Consider the following 25341-nt stretch of genomic DNA (forward strand, 5'->3'; position numbering starts at 1 on the left):
ATTTGCTATAGGAACTCCTTATAAACAAACTGCTTTTATTTTTTAGGACATTCCCAACAGAATAATGAAGCATTTGATAACGAAAAGGTAAAACAACTTTTACACATTGTGCATATTCTATGTTCTTTATGCCATCAGGATTCCTCTCTTTACTTCATGCAAGACACATAAGGACCAGACTCTAAAATATAAGGAATCCGTAGAAGTGCATAGGTCCATGTTGTTTATTGTGATGATTATATGCTAGCACTTCTGTCGCCCAACCATTGGATAGCATTATAAAAACATGAGTTTCTTTGGTCTGCAAGGTTCCACAGATCTAAATCTTTGCGTTAGTACAACCCTCATTCAAGAAGTACTTTAAATTGGATTAACAGGTATAGCACCAAGCTTGACCTGCCAGGGCCAAATGTTGGTCTCTGTTCTTTATGGATCCATGTCTCCAATAATTCTCTTAACAGCTGCCTGCAATTAGTGAAAGCTGTCTAAATTGGCCTACTGCTGCATGAATGGTGGAACTTTTTGTATTAACAGAATCCAGGAAATTTTCCTTCAGCCTGAATAACAGCAATGCATGGTTTTCTTAAATCTGATGCAAGATGATTCTAAACCAGCATGGCCTTGCACATGACACCGTTCACCACGGTTGTCTAGTGATGTACCAAATATGAAGAAGTTTGTTCCCAAGTGCATTGCTCTTTAAGTATGCATCTAGTAATCCACCTTATTTCAGTCTCTGTGCCTATTACCAAGCGGTACCAACATCCTCTAAATGTAAGCGCCTTATCAGAGAGCTATACAGTTCCATTAATTAGTAATACATAAAACATTATGAATGACTCATCATTCCCTACAAAAGGTGTAAGAATTTTTTCCATGATCTTCCAGTGGTGCATCTAATTGCCTACATCATTGAATGGCCAACAAAAAGAAGAAACACCAAACTTCAACAGACCCACATCAAGAAACAGGTCTAATAGGCATTAATCTATATGGTAAGAGGTCTTGTAATGGTTTATATGTATAATTGCCTATAAAATAAGATCCTAGTGCAAAATTACACTACAATTTTTAAAAAGCCGCAGGGGCAGGGGAGCATTGTCCCCTATTGCATATAAAATAAGATCCTAGTGCAAAATTACACTACAATTTTTTAAAAGCCGCAGGGGTAGGGGAGCATTGTCCCCTATTGGTTGTATGTCTCTCTACCACTGCTTTTCCAATCATTCCCTTTCTAAGAACTTGTCCACTCTCAAAACTTACAAAGACCACAGAACAAGAAGCCTGAACACTTATTCACCAAAATGTAATAAGTTTATCAGCCATATGCCTATTCTCATGTGGATATCATCTCAATTAGATCAGGTGAAAAGCTGCAAAAGAAACAGCAACCTTATTGCCCATAGCATAAATGTTTATAAAAATGTAGATTTTTTGCATTTCCATCCATCACATAACATGCAAAGAATGGGCCCATCCGTATCATATTCTCCACTTGCGATTATATTCCTGCAACTACCCAATAATCATTTTGGTGGTTCGTTATTACATCAAAGAAAAACTAATGTTGTCCTTCACCCTGACCACCTCTTTCTGACTAATGGAAAGATAGCCCATCTCCTACTTTTCACCCAGCAGATCTTTCTGAGAAAAAGGAAGTAAGATTTTGGTAGATACAGAAGATTGGATTGCTTTGGCATCATTAGCCACAATTCTCGAAAAATGTCAGACGTAGAATAAGCATCCATCGGCTTCACTTGCACTTTCATGATATTAGTAACTTGGACAAAGCAAGAATTATATCAAACAAGCCTATATATAGGGACATTATCAATCAGGTGAAGGCAAGAGATGAAGAGAAGAGATTTCAACTTGTATAATAATCATCAGAATGACAGATTGTTGTGGTGCTTTACATGAAGGAGAGGAGAGCAGAATGCAGCCAAGGATGAGCTGCCGGCATTGGCATTGGTGAAAAGATGACTCCCAATTCCGGGTCTCCGGCAGGTTGTCCTTGGCTAAATTTGACTCTCCTCTTCTCATGTGAAGCTCGCGCAAGGCCCAAGTTGCAGCTGAGGAGAACGATGCTCAAGACTAGAAAAAAAAACATTTCCAAGTTCCAAACGTCAATGCAAACAAGGGGCAATAATCTGCAGTATAGTTCTTTCTCAACCACAAGCATTGCATGATTTATATTTATGCGGAGGGCATAATGCATAAACGAGAATTGTCTTGATAGTTTTAAAATATATCAAAATTTAAAATCTTTCAATTTATGCTCAAAGTATATCATCTTCTTTGCATTCAGAAGAATTTATGATACTCCATGAAAAAGCAGCTTTTGAACCAGTAGCTTGAGGCAGCAGTATCCACTGCATCCAGACAAGGGGAAGGGGAAGATGAAGATGAGGGACACTAACATATAAGTTGCTAAATATCTAACTGTCAAGAAACTTGATGATATAAGTACTTAAGAAAGAGAGCAGCATTCTTTATTTTAAATCTATACGAATTTAAGAAACAACTAGCATTATTTATACTCCAATATATATATTGAAAGGCATATGTGTATACAAAATCATATCACAGTTATTGTGTAATATGCTAAGCAAGTTGGAAAAGACTAGGTCTAGGTCCTTTTCAAGTTTCTATTTCTTAGGTATTCCATTTAATTTCCTATCATAGGCATGTCCTCTAGAAGGATTCATGCAAATGACTGTCTTAATGAAAGTCTAACGTACGTCAAGATATATGATGCAACCTTCAGAAGAAAAAAAAAGAGACAACCCTTCCAATGGTGGAATTTGCTATACAAGATAGAGCTGAATAAAGTACAGGGATTCATGGATGGATCCTAATTAATTGGGAGGTAAAACCATATTATTTAGTTCAATTGCCTAAGCTAAAGAATGGCCTCCATGAGTGACCTCTATAACTTCAAAGTGGAGCTTCAATTTGTCTAAAGTTCAATACTTGCTTCAAAGCAACAAAGTAGAAATCAAAATATTCGTGTCCAAAGATGTCATACTTTGAAGACTGGTTAGCGTGGTACATGATTTAAATCACAACGAGGATTGCACAAAGAGGGTTGGTCGAGTTTAAACACAGAAGGTTAGAACTAGGTAGTATAACATTACCGAGTAGGAGATTAGTCATAAAAGTGTCCGCTTTTAGTTAAGTATACATATTTTATCATGCAAAGTACAGACAAATCAAATACAAAAATTTTGTGCTGAGCATTTCAGTTAAATTCTTCTTAGTTGTACTTTGTGCATAACTGACCTTCGAAATGAATGAGTAGAAAATGCTTGCACTTGTACAAAAAGAACTTGCTACATCTAAAGTTATCATATTTCATCTTCATCTAGCCTCTTACATGATCTTTCTTTGATCATAATTATTGCAGTATCTTCCATAGGATTAACAATTAATTGTACATTTCCAAAGTTTCTGAAAATTATCTCAAACTTGTGTATTCCTCTAGCTAACCCTATATTCCTAAAAGGAAAAAAGATGACAAAAGGTTATGACATCAATCAGCTCAAAAACTGGCATTTCTGTATTATTCACATAGAACTCATGATCCGTACAAGACATGGCTATCCAATAACACGTTCAAGTAACGACAATATAGAAACAACCAAAAGCAATAATTTTACCGCTCAAATCACCATTCAAGGAGCTTTATGCAGTCACAACACAAGTAGTCACAAGTGAGTAAATACGGTCTAAGCAAGTTAGATGGTAATCACCTAATAAAAAAGGGAGGTTCTATTGCTGAATCTAAATCGTACACCCAAACGACACGAATCTATTGCTTCCCGATGAACGGTAGCCGATTCCTTCCTAAACTTAAATGGAATCGACTGAATCGATCTGCATAACCACTGGATTTGATCCTCATCTGTTGACCTATCTATCCACCGTGAATAATCCGTGCGTTAACAGTAATTTAATCCAAGGATCGACGCCAGATATTCGAAAATAGCAACATAGAAAGTAATGGTATCATCGAGCGAGTAGAAAATATAAGTAAATCTGAGATCAAATTAAAAACCTTCGTTAGAGATAGGAATGGGGAAGAGAAATCCTCGCGACGAAGCGACTGGGAAATGGAGATATAACCACGAAGAGAAAGAGATCTAAATTTTGGCGGCAGTGGGAAGATACCAATTGGGAGATTTTAATACGAGACAAGGGCACTATGGTCATTGGCAAATTCGGCACCTTAAATTTACTTTTGGAAAATAAAATACCATTTACACTCACATAATTAAGCTAACATTTAAAATCTAATTCCACACCCCCAAATAAATAGCGTAAATTAAATTAAACTATATCTTTCACTATAAAGTTATTTATAGAGATAATTTATGGAACTCGAGATAAGAAATAAATACTTTTCTATTATAATAATATGCATATATGTAAATAAATATATATATATATTAGGTGGATGATGTGTGAATAGTGAGTAGTCAACACGAGACTCTTATATTTTGATGTAGTGATTGTTTTACTTACTGTAATATTATAAATAAACTTATATTAAAATAAGAATAATTTTATTCTATAATAAATAGAGAATTTTACAAATCACATCCTTATTTTATTTATTTTGTGATTCATATACTGTTTCTGAGGTTTTGTAATTCGATATCTATTTTTTCTTTATAATTCTTATTTAACATTCTCTGTTAATTTAAACGGTACTAGCAAAAAAATATTCCATTATAATATATGAAATAATTTATAAATACATAAATTATCTGTACCTTCTTTAGAGGAGGGTAGAGAGGAGAAAAAATAGTGGTAAGAGTATTTTAGTAATTTAGTTGATATTATGATGTTAAACGAGAACTATAGAGAAAAATAAGGACGGTTGAGTTACAAAATCGTCAAAAACAAAGTATGAATCACAAAATAAGTAAAATGTAGAGTGTGATTTATAAAATAGCCTAATAAATAACAGTACACTTAGCCTATATATATATATATATATATATATAACTTAGATTTTTTAAAGTATTATTTTTTTAAACTAAAAAAATTAACTATATTAAACTCTAAAACTGAAAAAAAAAGAGAGGAAAGCTTAAGTAGTTTTTTTGTTGATAGTTCCTGGGATTTTAGTGAAATTATCCCAATATATGATCTTTTACTTGTTGGAAAGAGTCCGTTACCCCGACACAGGGAACCAACGGTCAGGTCCTAACTATGGTCAGATCCGAGGGCTTCTCAGCCGTTACTTCGACCACACGTGTCCTAAGCCTTTCTCTCGCACGTTACGAGACGTGTCTGCCTACCGAGACCTCCGCTCTGCACGTGTCGGCGAAACTTTCCACGCCCTTGTCATATTATTCCTAATTTTTTTGAAAATGAGGAATAATGGCATAAAACTCTCGCTCTCCCTCCCGCTTCCGCTTTGCAAAGAACTCAAAAAGCAAAGTACAAAAGAAAAGATCGTAGTTTCTTTCTCGTTAAATTTCTCTCCCAATGGCGGAATCGAAGCTTGGGATCGTTTCGATCGTGCTGTTCCTATCGATCGTTGGCATCAGAGCCGAAACGGAGCTCGAAGGCGTAGTTGTAGCGGATGTCTCGGATTTGACGCCCGAGGAAGAAATCGCGCAGCTCAAATCCAAGATCGCATCTCTAGGTCGGTTTTCTCTCGTGCAAATCATTTTTTTCTTTGCAAAAGTTTGAAAACTTTTGGTTTTCTGCTTCTTTCCACAAAAAAAAATAAAAAATAAAATCCGGGGCTTTAGATAGCAGCGATGAGCTAACTCGAAAGGATGACAATATCGCACACTTGGAGAATAGAATAAAGGAGAAGTCGGCAAATATTGCCTCACTTGAGAGTGAGATTAAGTTACTCCAGGTGAGCTGTTGGATACATTCCTCTTTGGTAACTAGCATTCATCCTTTGTCTTAATTTATTATTGTTGCTTCCTAATTTGGCAGAAGAAGGTTCCTGTGGATGATGAGGAATCCTTGCGAAGTGCGCAGGCACGCAATAATGAACTTGAGAAGCAGGTTAGAATAAAGAAGGTTTTTTTTTTGTTGATGATTGTATTTATGATTGTGATGCCAATTTGTTGACCAGATTGAGAAACTTAAGGGTGAATTGGAGATCCAAAGTCAGAAGAGAGAAGCTTTGGAGGGTTCGGTTAGTGAAGCTGAGAGAGATATAGAGAAGCTGAGAAGTAAATTGGAAGATGTAAGCACATTATTGCCTTTTTCTACAATTTTAGTTTTGTTTACTTTGTCTCTGCCTTAAGTTGTTATAGAAGCTGCCAGAATGTGTGCAATTCTTTGTATAGCTAAGATGTAAGAAGAAATGAAAAAAATTGGGTCTCTTTAAGTCCTATCAGTTACCAAAAGTTTTTGAGTTTAATTTTATTATAGGGCTTAGTTAAATCTGACCATGCATGTTTATGAATTCCAAATATCTGTATAAATAATAATAGCTAAGATGTAAGAAAAAAATGAGAAAGTTTGATTTTTAAGTCCTATTACTTGCCAAAAGTTTATGAATTAAATTTTATTGTGGGGCTTAGTTAGGTCTATTCGTCCATCATGCATGTTTATGAATTCCAATTCTTTATATAAACAATAATAGCTAAGATGTAAGAAAAAATGAGAAAGGATTTTTAAGTCCTAATACTTGCCACAAAGTGTATGAAACTTTTTATAGGACTTAGGTCTATTCATCCACCATGCATGTGTAGATCCTTGTTATCGTTTTTTTTTTCTTTTCTGTTACTTAGATCTACATTACTAATATCATAAGCCAAATACCAAATAATATGGATCCTTCTCAACTTTTGGAGCTTATGATCTGCATCAGTGGGTATAAAGCCCTTATGTCTAAGGAGGCAATGGTTTATATATAACACAGTCCATGACTCAAAACTAGCCCTAGATGGTAAATATTAATTTTTCTTCATAGAAATTTCTTTTGAAATCAGGTACATTAGAGATACCACATGTCATCCTGTCTTACAAAAAACTCAACATGATAGATGCCTGAATGGAATTTGTTGTATGTTTATTTTGTCTATGTCTATGATGTCACATTTCTTTCTGCCTCTTTAGGTTGAAAAGATATATAATGAGCAGAGGAACAGAATTAAAAAAATTGAGCATGCCCTTCGAGTGGCGGAGGTTTGTTAATTCAAATAAGGCATATTGTACACGGTAATTCTCATAGCCTTGTACCAATGCTCGACTCACTTCTTTCCTGCAGGAGAAATTGATGGGAGCACAAGTAGAAGCTAGATCAAAAGCAGAAGAATTGATGAAGGTGAATTCTGGCTCTTTGATCTAAATACATTTGCTGCATTTATTTTTCATCTTTCTGTTGTGGCTTTAGGTACAAGCCCTCCCATCAAATGTTCTAGCAAATGTTTTCTCCAAAAACAAGCCACTTTATAAGATTTATCAAATTGATGATATTTTCAACATAGAATCTCTACCTTTATAGGCTTGTATTAAAGAGATTTTGGAGGATGAAATTATAGTCTCAGAATCAGAAGGTTGTAAACTTGTAATTGTTTGTTGACACTATCTCACAAATACAAAAATGAAATCCGAATGGTAATGCCTTTTTTAAAACTTTTATGAGTGTTTGGTTGTCAGAAAGTGGGGAAAGTGAAGTGGTCTTGGAAAGTGGAAGTTCGTAGGGTTACTTTTCAACAATAATTTATCACTTCCTATTGTTTAGTGAGAATAGAAAGTATAATATTTGAACTAAGAGTTATTTACTTTTTCTTACTTGGCTGAGATAAGTTAAGAACTGAAAGTAAGACTGTCACTTTTTGGCATTTGGTTTGAAAATGAGAAAATTGAAGTAGAGATCCAAATATTAACGAGAAAATATCTTAAAACTATTCATATACATACACAATGTATAACTATTACTAAAAAAAATTTATTAGTCAGATGTACATTTTCATCAAAAGAATCAAATGTAATGTTAGATGTACATTTCCATAAAAAATGTTAGATGCACATTTCCATTAAAAAACGTTAGATGTACATCTTTTCAAAAAATAAAGGATGATTATTCTAATAAAAAAGGAAGAAAATGTTAGATGTACATTGTCAAGTAATGTTAAATGAATATTTCCATTAAAAAAGTCAGATCTACATTTTTCAGGAAAAAATGAGATTCTAATGAAAAAATAAATATAACAATGATGTAGGGGCTTTATCTAAATGGGAAAAAAGTACAATGATTCTAATTTAAAAAAATTATGGCGACATATGAAGAAAAGTATTGATGCTTCTAATTAAAAAAATTGTGATGATGTATGTTTGTAAAGAAAAGTATGATGAGTCTAATAAAAAAAAATTATGATGATGTATGTTTATAAAGAAAAGTATGATGATTAGAGCTTTGTCAGAAAAAAGAAAAGACAATGAACACTATATTTAAGTGCACTGTTTTTATTATACGAAAAGTATGATCTCTAATCAGAAGGAAACTTTAATCAGAGGTATTACCTATAATGAACAGTACGATTCTTTCCTTCTTTTTTGTCGCTGTTGTTTTAGAAGAGGAAAATGAAGAGATTATAAGTTAGGGTAGTGGTAGGTTGGGATGAGGAATTTAATATCACATGCAAAGCTTGTGACTGGGAGGTAGAGTTGGGAAGTGTGACTCTTCCTCCTTAAAAGAAAAATTGAATTTGACTAAAATTAGGGAAATCTATTAATTTAGGGGAAGTCAGAAAACTCACTTTCTTCTTGTAGCCAAACAACAAGGGTAGTTCGCAAAACTACCTATTTCACTTTCCTGCAAGGCTGTAACCAAATGCGCCTATTGAGGCTCAGACTATTGCTTTCTACGTTATATGATAATTTCGTTTGGTTAAATTCTTGCATTATATAAAGATGTGGGCTTTTAATTATTCTCTCGTGTATTAGTAGCTCACTCAATAATCAGGCTAAATTGTTTGGTTCCTCATCAGATTCACAGGGCCTGGCTACCACATTGGCTAGCAACACATTTAGTGCATTTTCAGGTACATTTACATAATTGTATTAAAGCATCTTATTTTACTTGTCTTCTCTTCTAATCTTTTATAAACATTGTTTTTAATAGGATATTGCATCAACTAAGTGGGATAGGCATCTGAAACCTGCTGTGGATTGTCTTCTTGTGAAGGTCTCTCTTATGTATATTTGGTGGTAGACCTGTGATGAGGCCGGTGCATGTGTGCACCAGTGTTTGCATGTGTTTGTGTATACATTCAAAAACATACCTACATACATACATAAACGTTGATACATATAATTTAATTTCAGTTAAGAATAAATAACGCCTATTTTTATCTCAAATCTTTCAGGCTGCAGAAAAGTCAGCCAAGGCACAGAAATTGGTGGAACCTCACTTTGAAACAGTAAAAACTGTAAGTTTCTGAAGACCTCTTATTGCCATATCGTTGTGTTGTATTGGGCTCAATTTGCAGGTATCCTCTGTTTTACGAGATTTGGATAGTTGGGAAATTTGCGTGGAATTTATGGCTTCATTCCTCATGTTTTAGCTGATTGTAGTAGTTTTACATTTCTTTTTGTTCTGAAATTCGTAATGTTCAGGCAAATCTTTAGTTATATTTCCTGTTCAAGTTGTCTGGATCTTTCGAAATGCATCATGTGCTCAAGAACTAGTTGATCATTTTTATCCTATGGATTGTCCTTGTTTCTTTATTTTGTTCAAATTTTGGAGGAATGGATCCCTGCACTCAAGGACCGCTGGATAATGATCACGACATCTTGTGAGCCCTATGTGCTAATGGCATCTAATAGAACTGCTGAGGCTTATGCTATCTGCAGGAGTACCATTAAACCACATATTGTGAAAGTAAAAGAATTAGCAGGTCCCTATTTTCAGGTATCTTTGGCAGTGATTCAAGTTGGTTTGGATCCACTTATTTTGATTATGCTGTGGTCAACAGTATTCACTCCTATGATTTTAAATTTTTATCACTTAGATTCTCAGTTAGACCACTAAATTTTTTTTAGGAAGCCAAGAGGTTTTCTGAGCCTTACATCGAACAAATTGCTACAGTCATCAAACCTAATGTTGAGAAAGTACAGCGTGTCATTGAACCCTACAAGAAGCATGTCGCGTCTGCTTTTGCAAAGCTCTTAGAATCAGCAAGTATGTATCATCAGCAGGTATCATTTAATTTTCTGTAATTATATTGGAACCTCATTGTCTTCACATGCTTTAAGCATAATTCTTGTACTACACAAATAATTCAGTGGATCATCGAAGCGGGGATGAAAAATGTAAGCTAATAATTTTGATTTCCATTGGCTCTTTCTGACTGTTTGGTTATATTTCTTAGTAAATATGGAGATCATTGAGTTGATGTTGGATTCTACCTGTTGATAATAATACCAATTTTTACATCTGTGAGATAGTAATTACCTGCAATATGGTTTTCCTTTCTTGCTTTACAATGTTAGAACTCAAAAAGGTGGGAGTTCAGCAAGAGACATGTAATAAAATAATTCTTTAAGCTGTAATGGCACTAAAGTTACAATATAATAAGGGGGGGCAAACAAGTGAGAGGCAAAGTGCAGAACCCTAGGCATGTAATGCATCTCTTTGGTCCATTTTATGTTGGAATGTGTCTATACTTATATCTATATTTTTTGGGTGAATGTAAGAGCACTCTTATTTGTATGTGCTGTTATGTCTATTAAAATTAATGCCACATATTAGAAAAAATTGCACTGTGAAGATCACTGTACCAAAGTTTGTTCTGATTTAGGTTTTCGTTTTGGCAATTTCCATTCTTCCAAGTTCTGGTAGGAGAAGTCTGAAAAGACTTGATGCCTGAATCAAGGTCGGTTCGAGTTTAAATGAGCTAGCCAAGCATTTCTGTAGCTTCATGTGACATATACCTTTTGAGTCAAACCCTAGTAAAACATATATAAAATTTAAGAAGATAAAAGAGTTGCAACTGTAATAGTATTTATGTTTAGCATATTTAAATGTTTTATATTTGGTTCCTCAAATTTAGTGAGTCAGATGATAAATATAGACTGTGACATGACTTACATTGAATTTACATTTTTGAATCTTGCGGAGCCACTGATCTGAAGCTTTTGGAGTAAGTTATATTTTGGCCAGAATAATGGAGTCCACATAGATTAAAAGAAGATCATAAAAGATGACACTGAGAGATCCTTTTTGCTTAAAAAGAGCTTTCGCTATTTATTAGTTGTGTAAAGTTTAAACTCATCAAGTTTTGGGTATCAGATTGATTCCAGCCGGAACTAGCCTGGATTTGTCCAGAAGGATGTATTTACGCTTGCAACTTCATTCCTCACTTTGGCTTAAGTAATGGCATATTGAAGTGTTTGCAAAAGAGAGACATTTGAAGATGATTTACTCTTTGTTTCTGTAGGTTCAAGATGCTGTCCAGGAGAATCTGAAGAAGCATGAGCTCTCAAAACCTCTTGCTACCAAAAGGCTGGTGTCGTTCATGGTAAAATGTGATCTGTTGTTGCTGGCATTGACTATTTTCCTTTCAGGAGTCGGTATTTAATAATTTTATATTACAATTGCCATCTAAAGATTCTAAACTGTTCTCTTTTAATTGTTCTAGGTCTCTGCTTTGTTTGCTATACCTCTTTTCTGTCTCTACAAAATCTTCTCTACGATTTTCAGGTTAGTTAGCATTCTTTAACCAGCAATTTTGATTTGATCTTGGGACTTCGCTTTCCTTCTTCCAGGATAAAGTTTTGTCCTTACTTTTAACCTTGATTTGCTATAATTTTGCAGCAAGAAAATAATTAGAACTACACGCAATCATGCATCACGAAGGCACAAACGCAGGCATGTTGACAAGTAGAATGCATGTGCTTGTTAAGCTATACTGAAGGTATGGTTTCTTGAGATCATTTCAGCAACCTTCATTTCTCCTATCAATTGCATTTGGTTATGTTGGTTAACCAAGTGGTTTATTTCATATATTTGGTAAACAATCTTCTAATTGATATTTGAGATTATAACCCTGTTTCCATATTAGAGCTATTGCTTCCTGCTTTGATCATTCATGCTTTCAACTGTTCAAGTAACTTTAATGTTTCTATATTAAAAAGGTTAACTTGCATATGAAATTTGGAGAGTGAGATTGTTAGATAGCTAGTTAATCCAAAAACTTGAATTGTTAGGTAATGGACCAGCAATGTACATCATGTCTTTAAGACACCCCCTTAAGTGTGCCTCTATTATCGCATGTGGAGAAATAATAGATAATAGGATATGTGGTTCACCGTACTACAATATTAAGAGTTAAGAGAATAGAAGAGGGCTATTGAACCCATGACCTCCGAGAAAACTAACTGTGATGTTATGTTAGAATTTAGATAACCAGTTGAACCAAAAATTTAAATTGTGAGGTAACAGTGTAAGGTAATATCTTAACAATGTATATCATTTCTTCAACAGAAATATTATTCATGATGTCCATAATTAACGTTAAAAGATCATGTTAACTCTTAACAGCTAACCGCATGAAGTAGCTCAGAACTTAAATTAATTGCACTTGACAGCTACCTGATAAGTTTGTCCAGTAGAATATCACTGTGTTTCTGCGCTCTAAATGAAGCTCCTAAAGCAATTGAACTATTTTAAAACCAAGTGCAGGGTTCTGATGAATCTAGCAAGGATAGAATCTTTTATGTGCTGCCCTTATCACAACTGATTTTGAGAGTTAATATCACGTTAGACAATTCCTAATGGAGGGCAAGGCAAGCATGAGAACAGATGCCCCTATATCTTTCTCCAAAAAAGAAAAGAAAATCATCATGCAGAAATCCCATTTCAGTGTGGGAGACTAAATCAATAGTGCAATGAACAGCAAACTGTTTCCCTGGGTATGATCCACAGTACTGAGTATTACTTCACAGTAGAGAGCCAGAGTCTTGGCATAGAACTAGATTATGAAAGTGATTAAATAAACAGTCCTCAGGACTACCTGGAACTTTACAATATATAATAGCATTCCTATGTTTGCCCTTTGAAAGATACTTACCATAAGCTTTATGATAATTTATTTTCTTCCTTGCTTGCAGATGTTGCTCCTCAATTTTAAAAAGGTGACAAAAACTTTGGTTCCAGGGCACATACTTCTACGCAGATAAGCTACAAATTGTCACATATCTGGGGCTATCATAGCTCACTTACAGTGAATAGATGCTTGTGTCTTTGTAGTTTGAGATGTATAGTCTGGTACTAGAATTCTGTTTTCCTGATGATATTAAGTTGCTTTTTTGTTTTTTGGTAGCTTGTTTGGTTCCATATGTATAAAATCTATAGAGATGTGTGATTTTCCTCTGTAAAGTTACTAATGTCTTTTTTTATGCCAATGCTGCATTGTTTACTGATCACCTCTCCAAATGAGTGTTGAATTGATGCTACAACTGGAACCAAGTCATGCAGAATCATAAGAATATTCCTCTTATAGAATGCGTTCTGCTATCTGAATGTGTTCACTTGTGCTTATATTTGTTGGAGTTGAAACACTTTCAATTGGGTTAATTTTTCACTACTGAACTATCAATCGAATCGAGTTAAGTAACTAAACTATCAAACAAATTTTTTATAATATTATCTGGGTTAGATTCGTTGGTCAGGCAAGAGTTCTTTAATGGATATCTTTAATGGGGCTTAGATTTATTATTCCTCTCTGAATAAGAATAGTCTTATGTAATAAATTTTTTTTATTCTAGTACAGCAACTAAATAGTTTAGCTTTTCCTGCTATACTAATTTACCATTTCTATTTTCTCCTATTTCATACAACTTTTGTAAATAAATTTAATAATATTTTATTTTACTATATTGCCTCTGGACTATATAACACATGATTACTAGTTTCTTCTCTTACTTTACAATCAAATTAAGAATATTTTTGTTTTTTGATTTAAAATATTTATTAATTTTTTTATTACATTATATTTTATATTACATTAAATATAATTATAACTACTTATATTATTCTTATTCCAGAATCGGCTAGATTTAACTAGGCATAAGAGGCTTTTGTAATTTAAATATATTTATTTTTTGATTTAATATAATATAAGTATAAATATCTTCTATAGTTAAAAAGATATTTTATATAATATAATGCATGTAATTTAAGTATACAGCATTGTTTAAAAATTAAACTACAAACCCACAATCACACACACGCCAAAAGAAAAAATTATTAGAGAATGTGGGGTCCTTTTAGAAATTTTGCTCTTGTCTGCGGATTTGATTTGTATAAGAATGCTGTTTGCTGTTTGGGTTAAGCAGATGATTACGGTGGTCCAAGCACGTTTGGGATATGGGCGTACGATACGACTTGCTTGCGACTGCGACACGTAGACGATAACCTTTTATGTTTGGGTGTTTTACGTGTACGCCCCTGGAGAGTTTATTATTACATATGAGCCTCCCCAAATTTGAGATTCCTGAGCAGCACCTTGCTTTTTTACACGTTAAACCCTGAAAAGATCCTTACTTTTTTGTCTAATTAACGCGTTGCTCGTTGGTTACTCTTTTTGGCAGCTAATTGTTACGATCCGCTGCTTTCTTTTCTTTTACATGCTTACACGTGAATAAGATGGGGAACATTTTGAAGGGTGCCTGCATAAATAAGGAACTATTAGAGGGGTAATAGGTCAAATATCAAGGATTTTTTGGAGGGTTACAACAAGTAAATGATCTTCGAGAGGGCTATATATGCAAAAGAGACCCTTGATTGATTCATCGATTGATCGAGATTGCTAGCAATTATAGTAGGGAAATATTCAAATAACACCCTTAATTCTTTTTATTTCCTGAATCAAGTATTCCAAACCTTTATTTTTTTCCTCTGTTTTTTATACAACACCCTGAATTAATTTAGCCCAATTATTTTTAAAAATGAAAATATCAAATAAGAAGTATTCTATTAGAATACTAAGAATAATTTTTAAAAAATCTAAATTTTCTTTTAACCCTTTTATGGTAATTTGATATCAGAAAAAAAAAATATAGGGAAAAAGATTGGTCGCTTTTATAAAATTCTTATGTACTAATAGAAAAATAATAAATATGTAAGGTGCTGTTTGAAAAGTTTTCATTATAGTAAGCTGGTAAATATTTTTCTTCGCACAGCTTTATTTCCGTGAGGCAGAGACCTCTCCCCGTTTCGTGGCACCATTCTCTTCTCTTCCGTGGTCTCCTCTCTCTCTAGATCTCATCTCTTCCTCTCTCTCCCCTCAAAACCCTAAAGATTCCCTTCTCCCGCTGTCCTCCACCTCGATCTTGATCTCCCCCTCTGTCGATCCGATCTTGAAACCGGAACGTAAGGTTCCGAATTCGTCTCCGCCCCTCGATCCCTTGATCCCCACGGGCTATGGCGTACGGAGATCGGCTCACGACCTTCGAGGATTCGGAGAAGGAAAGCGAGTATGGATACGTTCGGAAGGTATCGTCTCCTAGCTCTTGTTGCGCGGTTTTGATGCCCTGATTCTTATTTGCTTCCTTTTGATTCGAGATTCCATTTTGTAGGTAGTAGTATGTGTTCATTTGTTTGATTTGGAATTAAACGGATCGTTGAAGATAGTAACTTGATCGTGATAGTTGGAAAGTTTAGATGATGAGTATTATATGTATTTTTTTGTTGTACACTGATACAACTGGTTTGGTTATTTAAGAACTAAGATTTGCATCTATAGGGGGCAAGAAATAATTATTCCGTTTAATTCTTCTTCCGATCAGTAGAAACTTTAGCATTACATGCTAGATCCGGTAATATCTCTCTTTGAAGGGGAAGAATGACATTTCCCTTCCGGAAAGATGAGTTAATTCATGTCCATGGGAAAAGCTGTTCGGCTACATATACTCGTGTAATATAGTGGTCAAAACATTATGGAAGATTAGTTTTTTGATATATTCTGTCTTAAGATAGTTTCTGGAAATTATTGTTTTTTTATGAAATTACTGGGAATTGGTTGTACAAACATAATATTTGGCAGTGTTTTTTTTTTTTGTTGATGTTGTAAGCTGTGTGAATAATATTCATTTATCATGTGCAAATTTGTCAAGACAGTGAATAGGTCTATTAGCTTTTTTCCTTATAAGTCTTTAGCTAGTCTTGTAGAACTAGATAGTAGATACATGTATTACTTTCACTCTGTATCCTATTTTTTAAAATTCTGTCAAAAGCGAACCCAATTTCAGACCATCTAGATGTTCATTATGATCTTAAATTGAGGCAATTGTGAACATGCATTAACTGTAAATTGAATCTAATTTATATTCTCTGGGAGATGCAAAATCTTCATTCACATGATTCTTTCATCTGTATGGTCTAACCATTTTATGGAATTATATTCTCTGGGAGACGCAAAATCTTCGCACATGATACTTTCATCTGTATGGTCTAACCATGTTATATTTCCATTGTCTGTTGATGAACCCCAATATTGCACAATCATGACTTTCATCCATTCACCTTGGCTTGCTATAGGAGAAACTTGATTATGCTTAAGTTCCCTAACATAGATGTTCTGTTATTAAGTTGGGACTTTACTAATAAGCATTAGTCCTGGTGCTCTGCTACCTAAGTGTGCTGTTTGAACTAACTCGGAGTTTTGAGGTCTGGTATGCCATTTGAACTTTTTACTCACTCTGTCCTGCAAGCTTGCAGGTGTCTGGGCCAGTTGTCGTGGCAGATGGAATGGGAGGTGCTGCTATGTATGAACTTGTTCGTGTTGGTCATGATAATCTTATAGGAGAGATTATCCGTCTTGAAGGAGATTCAGCTACTATTCAAGGTACATGATGATGAATACATCTGCCCAATTTTTTTTTTCCTGTTTTTACTTTTTCTATATCACATCTTAATCTTCATTTTGAATTTATATAGCATATGTTTTTCCTATTGGTTATCAGTGTATGAAGAAACTGCTGGCTTGATGGTGAATGATCCTGTTTTAAGAACCCGGAAGGTATGTCTAGGAGGTTTCACCTACTGCTGCCTGTTCATTTCATTGTGCTATTTTACATGTGTGTTCTATGCAGCCTCTCTCAGTGGAGCTGGGACCTGGTATTTTAGGAAACATTTTTGATGGGATTCAGGTTCGTTATAAACTTACTGAGATTTATGTATTTGCAGCATTTGAGCAGATTATATCTGTGATATACTCTCTCTTTTTGTGTGGTAAAACTGTTTCTCCATAGTCAGAATGTCACAAAACTCTTATCTCCTTAAATTTCCCAAAGTTATGGGCTATTGGTTTCACGCCATTGTTGTGATTCTGGTTGATAATTTGATTATTAATTTGTTCAGTCTTTGAGACTTTTTTTAATGCAACACAGCGTCCTCTTAAAACAATTGCTCTGAAATCTGGTGATGTCTACATCCCTCGTGGTGTTTCAGTCCCTGCCCTCGACAAAGACATTCTGTGGGATTTTGAGCCGAAGAAGCTAGGTAATGATCAATAACTATTATCTAATAACACGAATGATAGATATATTGTCAGACTCTTGTTTCTCGTTATCTTTATGTTAATTCTTTTTTTTCTCTATTTATTTCAGCTGTTGGAGATCTTCTGACAGGCGGAGATTTATATGCTGTAAGTTATGCTAAATTTAACAGTGATTGTGATGTGTAGGATGCCACTTGCATGTGGTAGTAGAATCTCTCTTTAGAATTTTATTTGATCACTGTGTAGATTGTAACATTGGATGATAACATTTCAGGCTGTCTTTGAGAATACTTTGATGCAACACCCTGTTGCCCTTCCCCCGGGGTCCATGGGGAAAATCAGTTACATCGCCCCATCTGGTCAATACAGCTTGAAGGTCAGTATGGATGTTACTCTAAATTGAAGGTCTGCTTACTTCATGAGCTTTTACACTCGTAACACTCATAATATTTGATTTATATGTTCCCTGTTTGCATTATTTGCAGGATACAGTACTTGAACTGGAATTTCAAGGTGTAAAGAAGAAGTTCACTATGCTTCAGGTTTATAAGCTGTATTCTTTTGTTTTGGTGTTTGCATTTCTCTTTGGCAGTTTAATGCATAAATAAAGGCCTGCCTGACCTTTTTTTTTCCTGCAGACATGGCCTGTGCGTACACCACGGCCTGTTGCTTCAAAGCTTGCTGCAGATACACCTCTTTTAACAGGGCAGGTACTAATGAAGCAGATGTGAAATACTATCATGGCATTTTCAGATTCCTATAATTTTTTCCTCTCACTCTTTATAAATTTAAATATGCTGATCGGTTCAATCTGTTTCTCATATTCTCTTCCTATTCTATGTTAACATGGGTTTTGTAATTATAAATATCTTAACTGTTTCAGCGGGTACTCGATGCCCTCTTTCCTTCTGTTCTTGGAGGAACTTGTGCTATTCCTGGAGCTTTTGGCTGTGGGAAGACTGTCATCAGTCAGGCACTTTCCAAGGTGACAATTTACTTAGCATTTATTTATCCTCTATTTTGCAGAATTGCCTTCTTGTTACTGGTGATACTAACTTGTGGTTGTTATCTCACTATCGCCTTGTACAGTATTCTAATTCAGATACAGTGGTTTACGTGTGATACTAACTTGTGGTTGTTATCTCACTATCGCCTTGTACAGTATTCTAATTCAGATACAGTGGTTTACGTGGGCTGTGGAGAAAGAGGAAATGAAATGGCTGAGGTTTGCATTACATATTTTTTATGGCTTGCTTCTTTTTCACTATTTTAATACTTATTTAGATGGATCATTATCCAGGTCCTTATGGACTTCCCTCAATTAACAATGACATTGCCTGATGGACGTGAAGAGTCTGTCATGAAACGAACAACTCTTGTGGCTAACACTTCCAACATGCCTGTGGCTGCTCGCGAGGCCTCCATCTATACAGGTAACATGTCTAATCACCTTTCAGAATGAGGGTAGCAATTATTAATTTATAATCCCTCAGTTTAATGCAAATGATGGACTTCCCGTTATTAGGGAAGTGGTGTTTGGGAGCCAAATAAAATTGCGCGAGAACAAGACTGTAATCATTCTTCCACATAATTACTTTGCATTGATAGAGTTAAAATTTGGGTTAAATGTATTTTATCCCCACTGTATTTATGCATAAATTAATTTATTCCTCTGTACAAGTTTTTGTATCAAATTATTCCATATACTTAAAAAAAAAGTAAAAGTATTAGAATTTTTGTCCCGTTTAATGGAGCCCCACCCAAATTAACAAAATGCCCATGTTATATTTGTTAGACAAACTGATTAGTAAGAATGGTAGATTGGGCGTTTTGATAATTTTTTATATTTATTATAATGGGGTATCTTGGTAATGGGTAGGCTCTGTTAATTTGGAAACAGCTTTATCTTAATCGTAAGTTAAGGATTGATTTGCTACAAAAAATTGTACAAGGGGGTAAAGTAATTTTACGCATCGGTATTGGGGGTTAAAATGTATTTAACCCTTAAAATTTTTAGGAGTCCATTGAAAAGGGAAAGCAGGTAATATTACCTGGCCACATATTGCTCACCAATCTGCCGGGTGTCGTGTGCAATATTTTTTCTATGGGTAAAAAAAGCAGGGGTAGGATTCACGGCAAAACTTTTCTCTCTTATGTATCTTCCATTTGTTTCTGGACTGATTAAGGGTGTTTTAAGTAGAAGTTAATAAGAACCAGGAAAAAACACGTATGGAAAACAATCCTTTAAAAATATCTTAATGTATGAGAGTGGTTCTTATGGAAAACACTATCTCACAAGTCCCTCCTGGGTAGATTACCCTTTCTGCAATATGTACAGGTACAGGCTAAAGAAGCTTGGTTCTTCTTGAAGTAAAAACACAATTTTTATTATTATATTTGCTACACAAATTGAGATACTTTAGTTAGTTCCCGACTTCCCATTAGTTAGATCATTAATGTCCATCATCAATGTTCTTTAACAAGTTATATGCATTTCAAGCTCCAGGTTGCTGGTATCTAGGAGTTGTAACTTTTGACTGATTAAAGATTATGCATGCACCTTGTTACTTTGATGTAAAATTTTCCTTACTGCAATTTACTTATAAGATATCCAGGTTATGTTGAATACTTGGAAGTCCTCGAATAGATACTATTTTGATATTCAAGGCTTTATTTGAACATCCATTTTGCTCTATTTTAAGATTGGATGGCTCAAGTTTTCTTCTTGAGCTCCATATCTCATAGTCAGTTGCATCAAATATTCTCAGGCATTACAATAGCAGAATACTTCCGTGATATGGGCTACAATGTTAGTATGATGGCTGATTCCACCTCCCGTTGGGCCGAAGCATTGCGTGAAATATCAGGGCGTCTGGTAATTTTTCTTTTTTCTCTGGGTAGCTTGCAATTTCATTTGGACTATGTTTTTATCAAAATTTGCTATCTTCTTTAATTTATGCAGTCCTTTTTTCCATGTAAAGAAATTGTACCTTTCCACCTCTACTTTAATGTCATCTCATGTTTTTTTTTCTGGCTCCCTAGTTAAGATGAGTCTTAAAATTCAAAAGGATCCCAGAAGACATCTTTATCAAAATGACTGATGTACTATTTAATAAAGGGGAAACATGATTAGATTGATAATAGAAGTTATCAAATCATTCAGTCATCAATTCTTGAGAAACATTTTCCCAAAATGATAATGTTGCACATTCCACAGTAATCAAATCTCTAATATAATGGATTATGAAATCTAATGCTTGAATAGTTTTATTGTTGCTTTATGAAACCTAATTGTAAATAATTACTAAATGTAATATCTTCTCAGGCTGAAATGCCAGCAGATAGTGGTTACCCTGCATATTTGGCTGCACGTTTAGCATCCTTCTACGAACGTGCTGGTAAAGTGAAGTGTCTGGGTAGTCCTGATCGTACTGGAAGTGTAACAATTGTTGGTGCTGTTTCTCCTCCTGGAGGTGATTTTTCCGATCCCGTAACTTCTGCAACCCTTGGTATTGTGCAGGTAAAGGAACCTGTCCTTGCTTGTCCCCACTATTTTTTTTTATTAGTTTCCACTAAGTTTTATTGAGCATGTGTCACTGATTTTGCGTCCTGTTAAATTGTTTTGTAGGTTTTCTGGGGATTGGATAAGAAACTCGCTCAGAGGAAACATTTTCCATCTGTCAATTGGCTCATTTCTTATTCAAAATACTCACAGGTTTTATGCTATGCTATTTTGCCCAACTTCAAGTAAATGTTAAGACCAATTTTTTTTTTCACTATAAGTAGAAACCCATCTCAGAAAATACTGGGATGAAGGAATAATGGGATTTTGATAAGAAATGAGAAGATATGTGCTGATAATTTGTTCAAGTGACACAACAGTTGAGATAATTTATTCTTTGCTTTCATGAATGGAATTTGGAAATTGGTAACCTCCCATATTGGTTGAACAGTTGAAATAAGTTTCTAAACTAATACTACTTAACCATGGTTAGCATTGATTGTTGTATATTGAGTTCACTAGTATCCGGAAACATCAACACTCATAATATATAAGTTTCTGAGATTGATGCTCACTATTCCTTTCCATTAAAAGTAATTTTCTTCTCTGGAGAGGGCAATTACATTTTTCTATATTTGTTGCACTGCAGGCCTTGGAATCTTTCTACGAGAAATTTGATCAAGATTTTATTGACATTAGAACAAAAGCTCGGGAGGTGTTACAGAGAGAGGATGACTTAAATGAAATTGTCCAGGTATTTTTCAGCATGTTTTTGGTGCTTTCCACATTTTCTTTGAAATCCTTTTTCATAATTTAGTTCTCTCAGTTAGTACAATTCAAGAGAAATTGGTTCTTAAATGTGCTGGTAATCTAGCTTAATTCTTTGAAAGTACATATATTTCTGAAATTATGTAAATTGAAGCATAATTTATCTTGAATTGTCACTAGATCGAGTACATCACTGATTACTCTTTTGATATTTCTTATATTTGGTATTCTATGTTGACTAGTAGATATTTCCTCAACTGCAATTAAAAGCTTGAAACTGTAGGACTTCAAACCTGTAAGATCTTTTACTAATATTATTTGTTGTTACTGCCTAATTTTTTTTTTATCTAATATTTCAGCTTGTTGGTAAAGATGCATTAGCGGAAACGGACAAAATTACTCTAGAGACAGCAAAGCTTCTTAGGGAGGACTATCTGGCACAAAATGCTTTTACTCCGTAAGCACTATTTATCATGGTTATTCTGTATCCTCTTTTATCAGGTCTTCTGTTCCCTTTGTATATAGTTTCTCCTATTATAATTCTTTTAATTCTTGCAACAGATATGATAAATTCTGCCCATTCTACAAATCAGTGTGGATGATGCGTAATATTATCCATTTCAATACTTTGGCAAATCAGGTAAATCCTCTTATTTGCAGGAAATTTTTACTGCGATCATCTGGTTTGCATAGTCAGCTGATTTTTTTTTTCATTTTTTTTTCATGAAGTATCCAATAATCTTTTTACATGTTTATTCTGTTCCATGGAAAATTACTAGTTTGGCTGATGTGTTATTTCAAAATAAATTCTTATGTGGATCAAAGCAATAGATTTTGTCTCTCGAATGATCTGTGGATATTTGATTGTTCCCTTCTATAAACCCTGGAAATAGGTGTGCCCCACAAACATGATTTAAATACACTGATATAAAGATCTTTGGAGAATAAGTATAAATTAAAGATAAACATTGGCACTAAGATTAGTATAGTTACCGAGTATCTTTTACTTTTTAGTGTGACCTACAGTAGTCAATAGCTTGAAAGTTGTCTCGAGGAACAAAGGTGCTAGATGAAGGGCCACAATTAATGTTCTCCAAAAATGCATCCCATCATATCAGTATTGAAAAATGTCCATCATAAGGGGAATCTCTGAGCCCCACATGTTACTGTACTTTTACTCAAGGTATTTACAAGTTTTAGCACTAACTTAAAGGTGAACAGTGGAGTTCCTCTCTCAGAGGGTCAAAGAAATCGACACCTGTTTCAGATGATTCTTTTATTTATTCAGTTGAACAGTTGAAAGAATTATCAGAGACAATACATGCTATATTAAAAAAATTAGTGTATAATAAGGAGACAGAGTTCATCAGATACTTCATTCATATATTATAGAACTGATTTTTCATACTTTTCTGGTTTATTGGCAGGCGGTGGAGCGAACTGTAGGTTCTGAAGGACAGAAGATAACATATAGTGTCATAAAGCATCGATTGGGTGACCTTTTCTACCGTCTAGTGTAAGTAGGACAGCAATTATACTCTTTAATGCCACGTCAATATCTGATATTTTTCCTGGATATCAAACCTTTCTTCCATGACTTCTTGATCATGTTCAAATGCACAAGTTGCTAATCTTTGACATCTTATTTGGACAAACATATTAGGAAAACAGCTCTTTATGTGTATTTCTAACTACTAAACACCACCAACTGGAGGGAGATAGATGGCATTGTCTTTTTTTTTTGGTGGATGCTTTTGTTTACCACGTCTCCCTCATAAATATGTATATCAGAAGGTTGTTAGATTTGCCCATTGTGCTTGCTGAAGGTATTCTGCTGTTCTTAGAAGAAACTTGACCGTGTGCACCACATCATATCGAGTTATGGACTCAGCAGAAATATTTAAATCATCTCCAGCATGACCAAATTTTGATTTCTTTTTTGAATGATGGACACATGATGATTTGTTGGCTTAGTTTACAAGATTTTTTCTTGTTCCCGCATAGAGGTCATAAAGTTCATTATAAAAGCATATACTTGAATGCTTCTCCTGACTTTATAGGTCCCAGAAATTCGAAGATCCTGCAGAAGGTGAAGAAGTTCTGATTGCAAAGTTCAAGAAATTATACGAGGATCTCACTGCTGGATTCCGCAATCTTGAAGACGAAGCTCGTTGATCTACCAAGCAGATGCCGACCCAAATGAGGTGATAAACATCTTGCACTTTTATGTAGCCGTGTTGAGGATTGTGGAAGCTGATTGGTTCCTCCTGAGCATGTGGTTGGCTACACACCATATGGTTAGTGTTTGTGTCAAAGCTTTTTGCAAGTTCATGAAACTCGGCCTCTTTATTTTTTTACTCTAGTATTGGTTGAAGAGATCACCATTTATAAATTATCTTGTAATAAGAGATGGATATCTCGATATCCAGATAAGGGCATCAGTCCACCAGTTTGAACTTTGAACTCCGATGTTTAGATATGCTGCTCATGGTAACAATGTTTTCATTTCAATTTCAATGTTTTTCTTTTTGTCATTGTAGATAAGAAATAAGATAAAGCACTTGTGAAACCAATTCTTTTTTCCCTTCACATCCCTCTGTTTGTCGTACAATTCTTGGTTCCTGATCTTTGCACTCGTTCCAGTTTTTCTTAACAATAATTTTCAGTTCTCCTTTTCTCATTATAAATTTAGAATCAAATGTAACATAAATTGTCATGGATCCTATTTCTCACATGAACAGTGTCTGCTAGTACTAACAGTAACCCTTTACAGCCAAGAGACCAATCAGTATGTTGATGCTGGTACATTTAGTTTAATGTACCATAAGGAAACTAACTATCCTGATGTTTAGCAAACTAATTAAGTCCTTCCAAGAACCATTCATGCAATAGGTTTTTGTCCGGATAATTATCCAATCTAATCATCAGGAAGGATTAGTCCCATTACTTAGTCTGAGCTCTTGAATTATTTGAAAAGAAAAAAGAACAATTATATATTTATCTCTAATTACTCTCAGTTCAATTATTTCTTTCTCAGCTCAATTATTTTGATGATATCTATAGTCTAGATATTATAGGACTCCCTCCTAAAGGCGTAGCTTTAGAGTAGCATCCCTGCGGCCTACCACAACCGAGAAATTGGATATTTCTACTCGTCCAGGCATCAGACATCGACCCAGATCCACCTTAGATTTTCCCCCAAGATTTTTCTTCGGTCAAACAAAATTTGGCAACGAAATGGACGGAGGATAAATGCCGGATTTTTGTCAATAATTGAAGAGAAAATGATAAATAACACCCCGCATTTTGCCCGTATTATGAATAGGTCCATCTCTTTTCTTTATTTGTATATAGAGCCTCAGTTTGCTAGCAGAAATGCTATGCAACACTCGGGAGTTAAAGTGGAATATTTCATCTAATTTTGACTTTTTATTTTTATTTATTAATTATGATTATATTTATTTCATTATCAAATAGTTTAAATCAATTCGTTTGCATCCAAATAACACATTTACATTTTGAAATAACCCGTTTAGGCTAATTAATTCATTAATAAACGGGTTATATTCGTGTTAGTTTGAATCA

The 25341-nt window shown here is 34.5% G+C and overlaps 2 protein-coding genes across 3 annotated transcripts; both read left to right on the forward strand.

The window, feature by feature from the left end:
- The first annotated feature begins 5403 nt into the window (after positions 1-5403).
- LOC140766444 (uncharacterized) lies at positions 5404-13448 on the forward strand. Of its 2 annotated transcripts, XM_073105788.1 has the most exons (15): positions 5404-5656; positions 5766-5878; positions 5962-6033; positions 6104-6217; positions 7096-7164; positions 7247-7303; positions 8973-9026; positions 9107-9169; positions 9351-9413; positions 9731-9895; positions 10027-10182; positions 11424-11504; positions 11625-11686; positions 11801-11900; positions 13096-13448. In XM_073105788.1, exons 1-14 carry the CDS (start codon positions 5497-5499, stop codon positions 11868-11870), a joined length of 1299 nt encoding a protein of 432 aa, XP_072961889.1. In that variant the 5' UTR covers positions 5404-5496; the 3' UTR covers positions 11871-11900; positions 13096-13448. The 2 variants fall into 2 exon arrangements, with proteins under 2 accessions (XP_072961889.1, XP_072961890.1); XM_073105789.1 differs by lacking the exons at positions 11801-11900; positions 13096-13448 and having other exon boundaries at positions 10027-10165; positions 11625-11687.
- A 1717-nt stretch (positions 13449-15165) lies between these two features.
- LOC140766744 (V-type proton ATPase catalytic subunit A) lies at positions 15166-24345 on the forward strand. The gene is made up of 20 exons (XM_073106337.1): positions 15166-15481; positions 16706-16832; positions 16951-17006; positions 17080-17136; positions 17377-17488; positions 17596-17633; positions 17761-17862; positions 17972-18028; positions 18125-18196; positions 18370-18471; positions 18649-18711; positions 18787-18919; positions 20255-20361; positions 20812-21006; positions 21115-21201; positions 21638-21742; positions 22116-22213; positions 22318-22396; positions 23184-23272; positions 23817-24345. Exons 1-20 carry the CDS (start codon positions 15410-15412, stop codon positions 23929-23931), a joined length of 1866 nt encoding a protein of 621 aa, XP_072962438.1. The 5' UTR covers positions 15166-15409; the 3' UTR covers positions 23932-24345.
- Positions 24346-25341: the final 996 nt, after the last annotated feature.

This window comes from Typha angustifolia, chromosome 9, assembly GCF_048772165.1.
Source record: "Typha angustifolia cultivar Huaian chromosome 9, ASM4877216v1, whole genome shotgun sequence".
Classification (NCBI taxonomy): Eukaryota; Viridiplantae; Streptophyta; class Magnoliopsida; order Poales; family Typhaceae; genus Typha; species Typha angustifolia.

What these genes read in the sequence shown, in the direction of transcription:
- LOC140766744 (XM_073106337.1), top strand. Translation starts at nt 15,410, where the DNA reads ATGGCGTACGGAGATCGGCTCACGACCTTCGAGGATTCGGAGAAGGAA. An exon ending in CTGGTCAATACAGCTTGAAG is followed by an intron (nt 17,863 to 17,971) that starts GTCAGTATGGAT and finishes CATTATTTGCAG; the next exon opens with GATACAGTACTTGAACTGGA. An exon ending in GACCTTTTCTACCGTCTAGT is followed by an intron (nt 23,273 to 23,816) that starts GTAAGTAGGACA and finishes CTGACTTTATAG; the next exon opens with GTCCCAGAAATTCGAAGATC.
- LOC140766444 (XM_073105788.1), top strand. Translation starts at nt 5,497, where the DNA reads ATGGCGGAATCGAAGCTTGGGATCGTTTCGATCGTGCTGTTCCTATCG. An exon ending in ATGCCCTTCGAGTGGCGGAG is followed by an intron (nt 7,165 to 7,246) that starts GTTTGTTAATTC and finishes TCTTTCCTGCAG; the next exon opens with GAGAAATTGATGGGAGCACA. An exon ending in CAAGTATGTATCATCAGCAG is followed by an intron (nt 10,183 to 11,423) that starts GTATCATTTAAT and finishes TTGTTTCTGTAG; the next exon opens with GTTCAAGATGCTGTCCAGGA.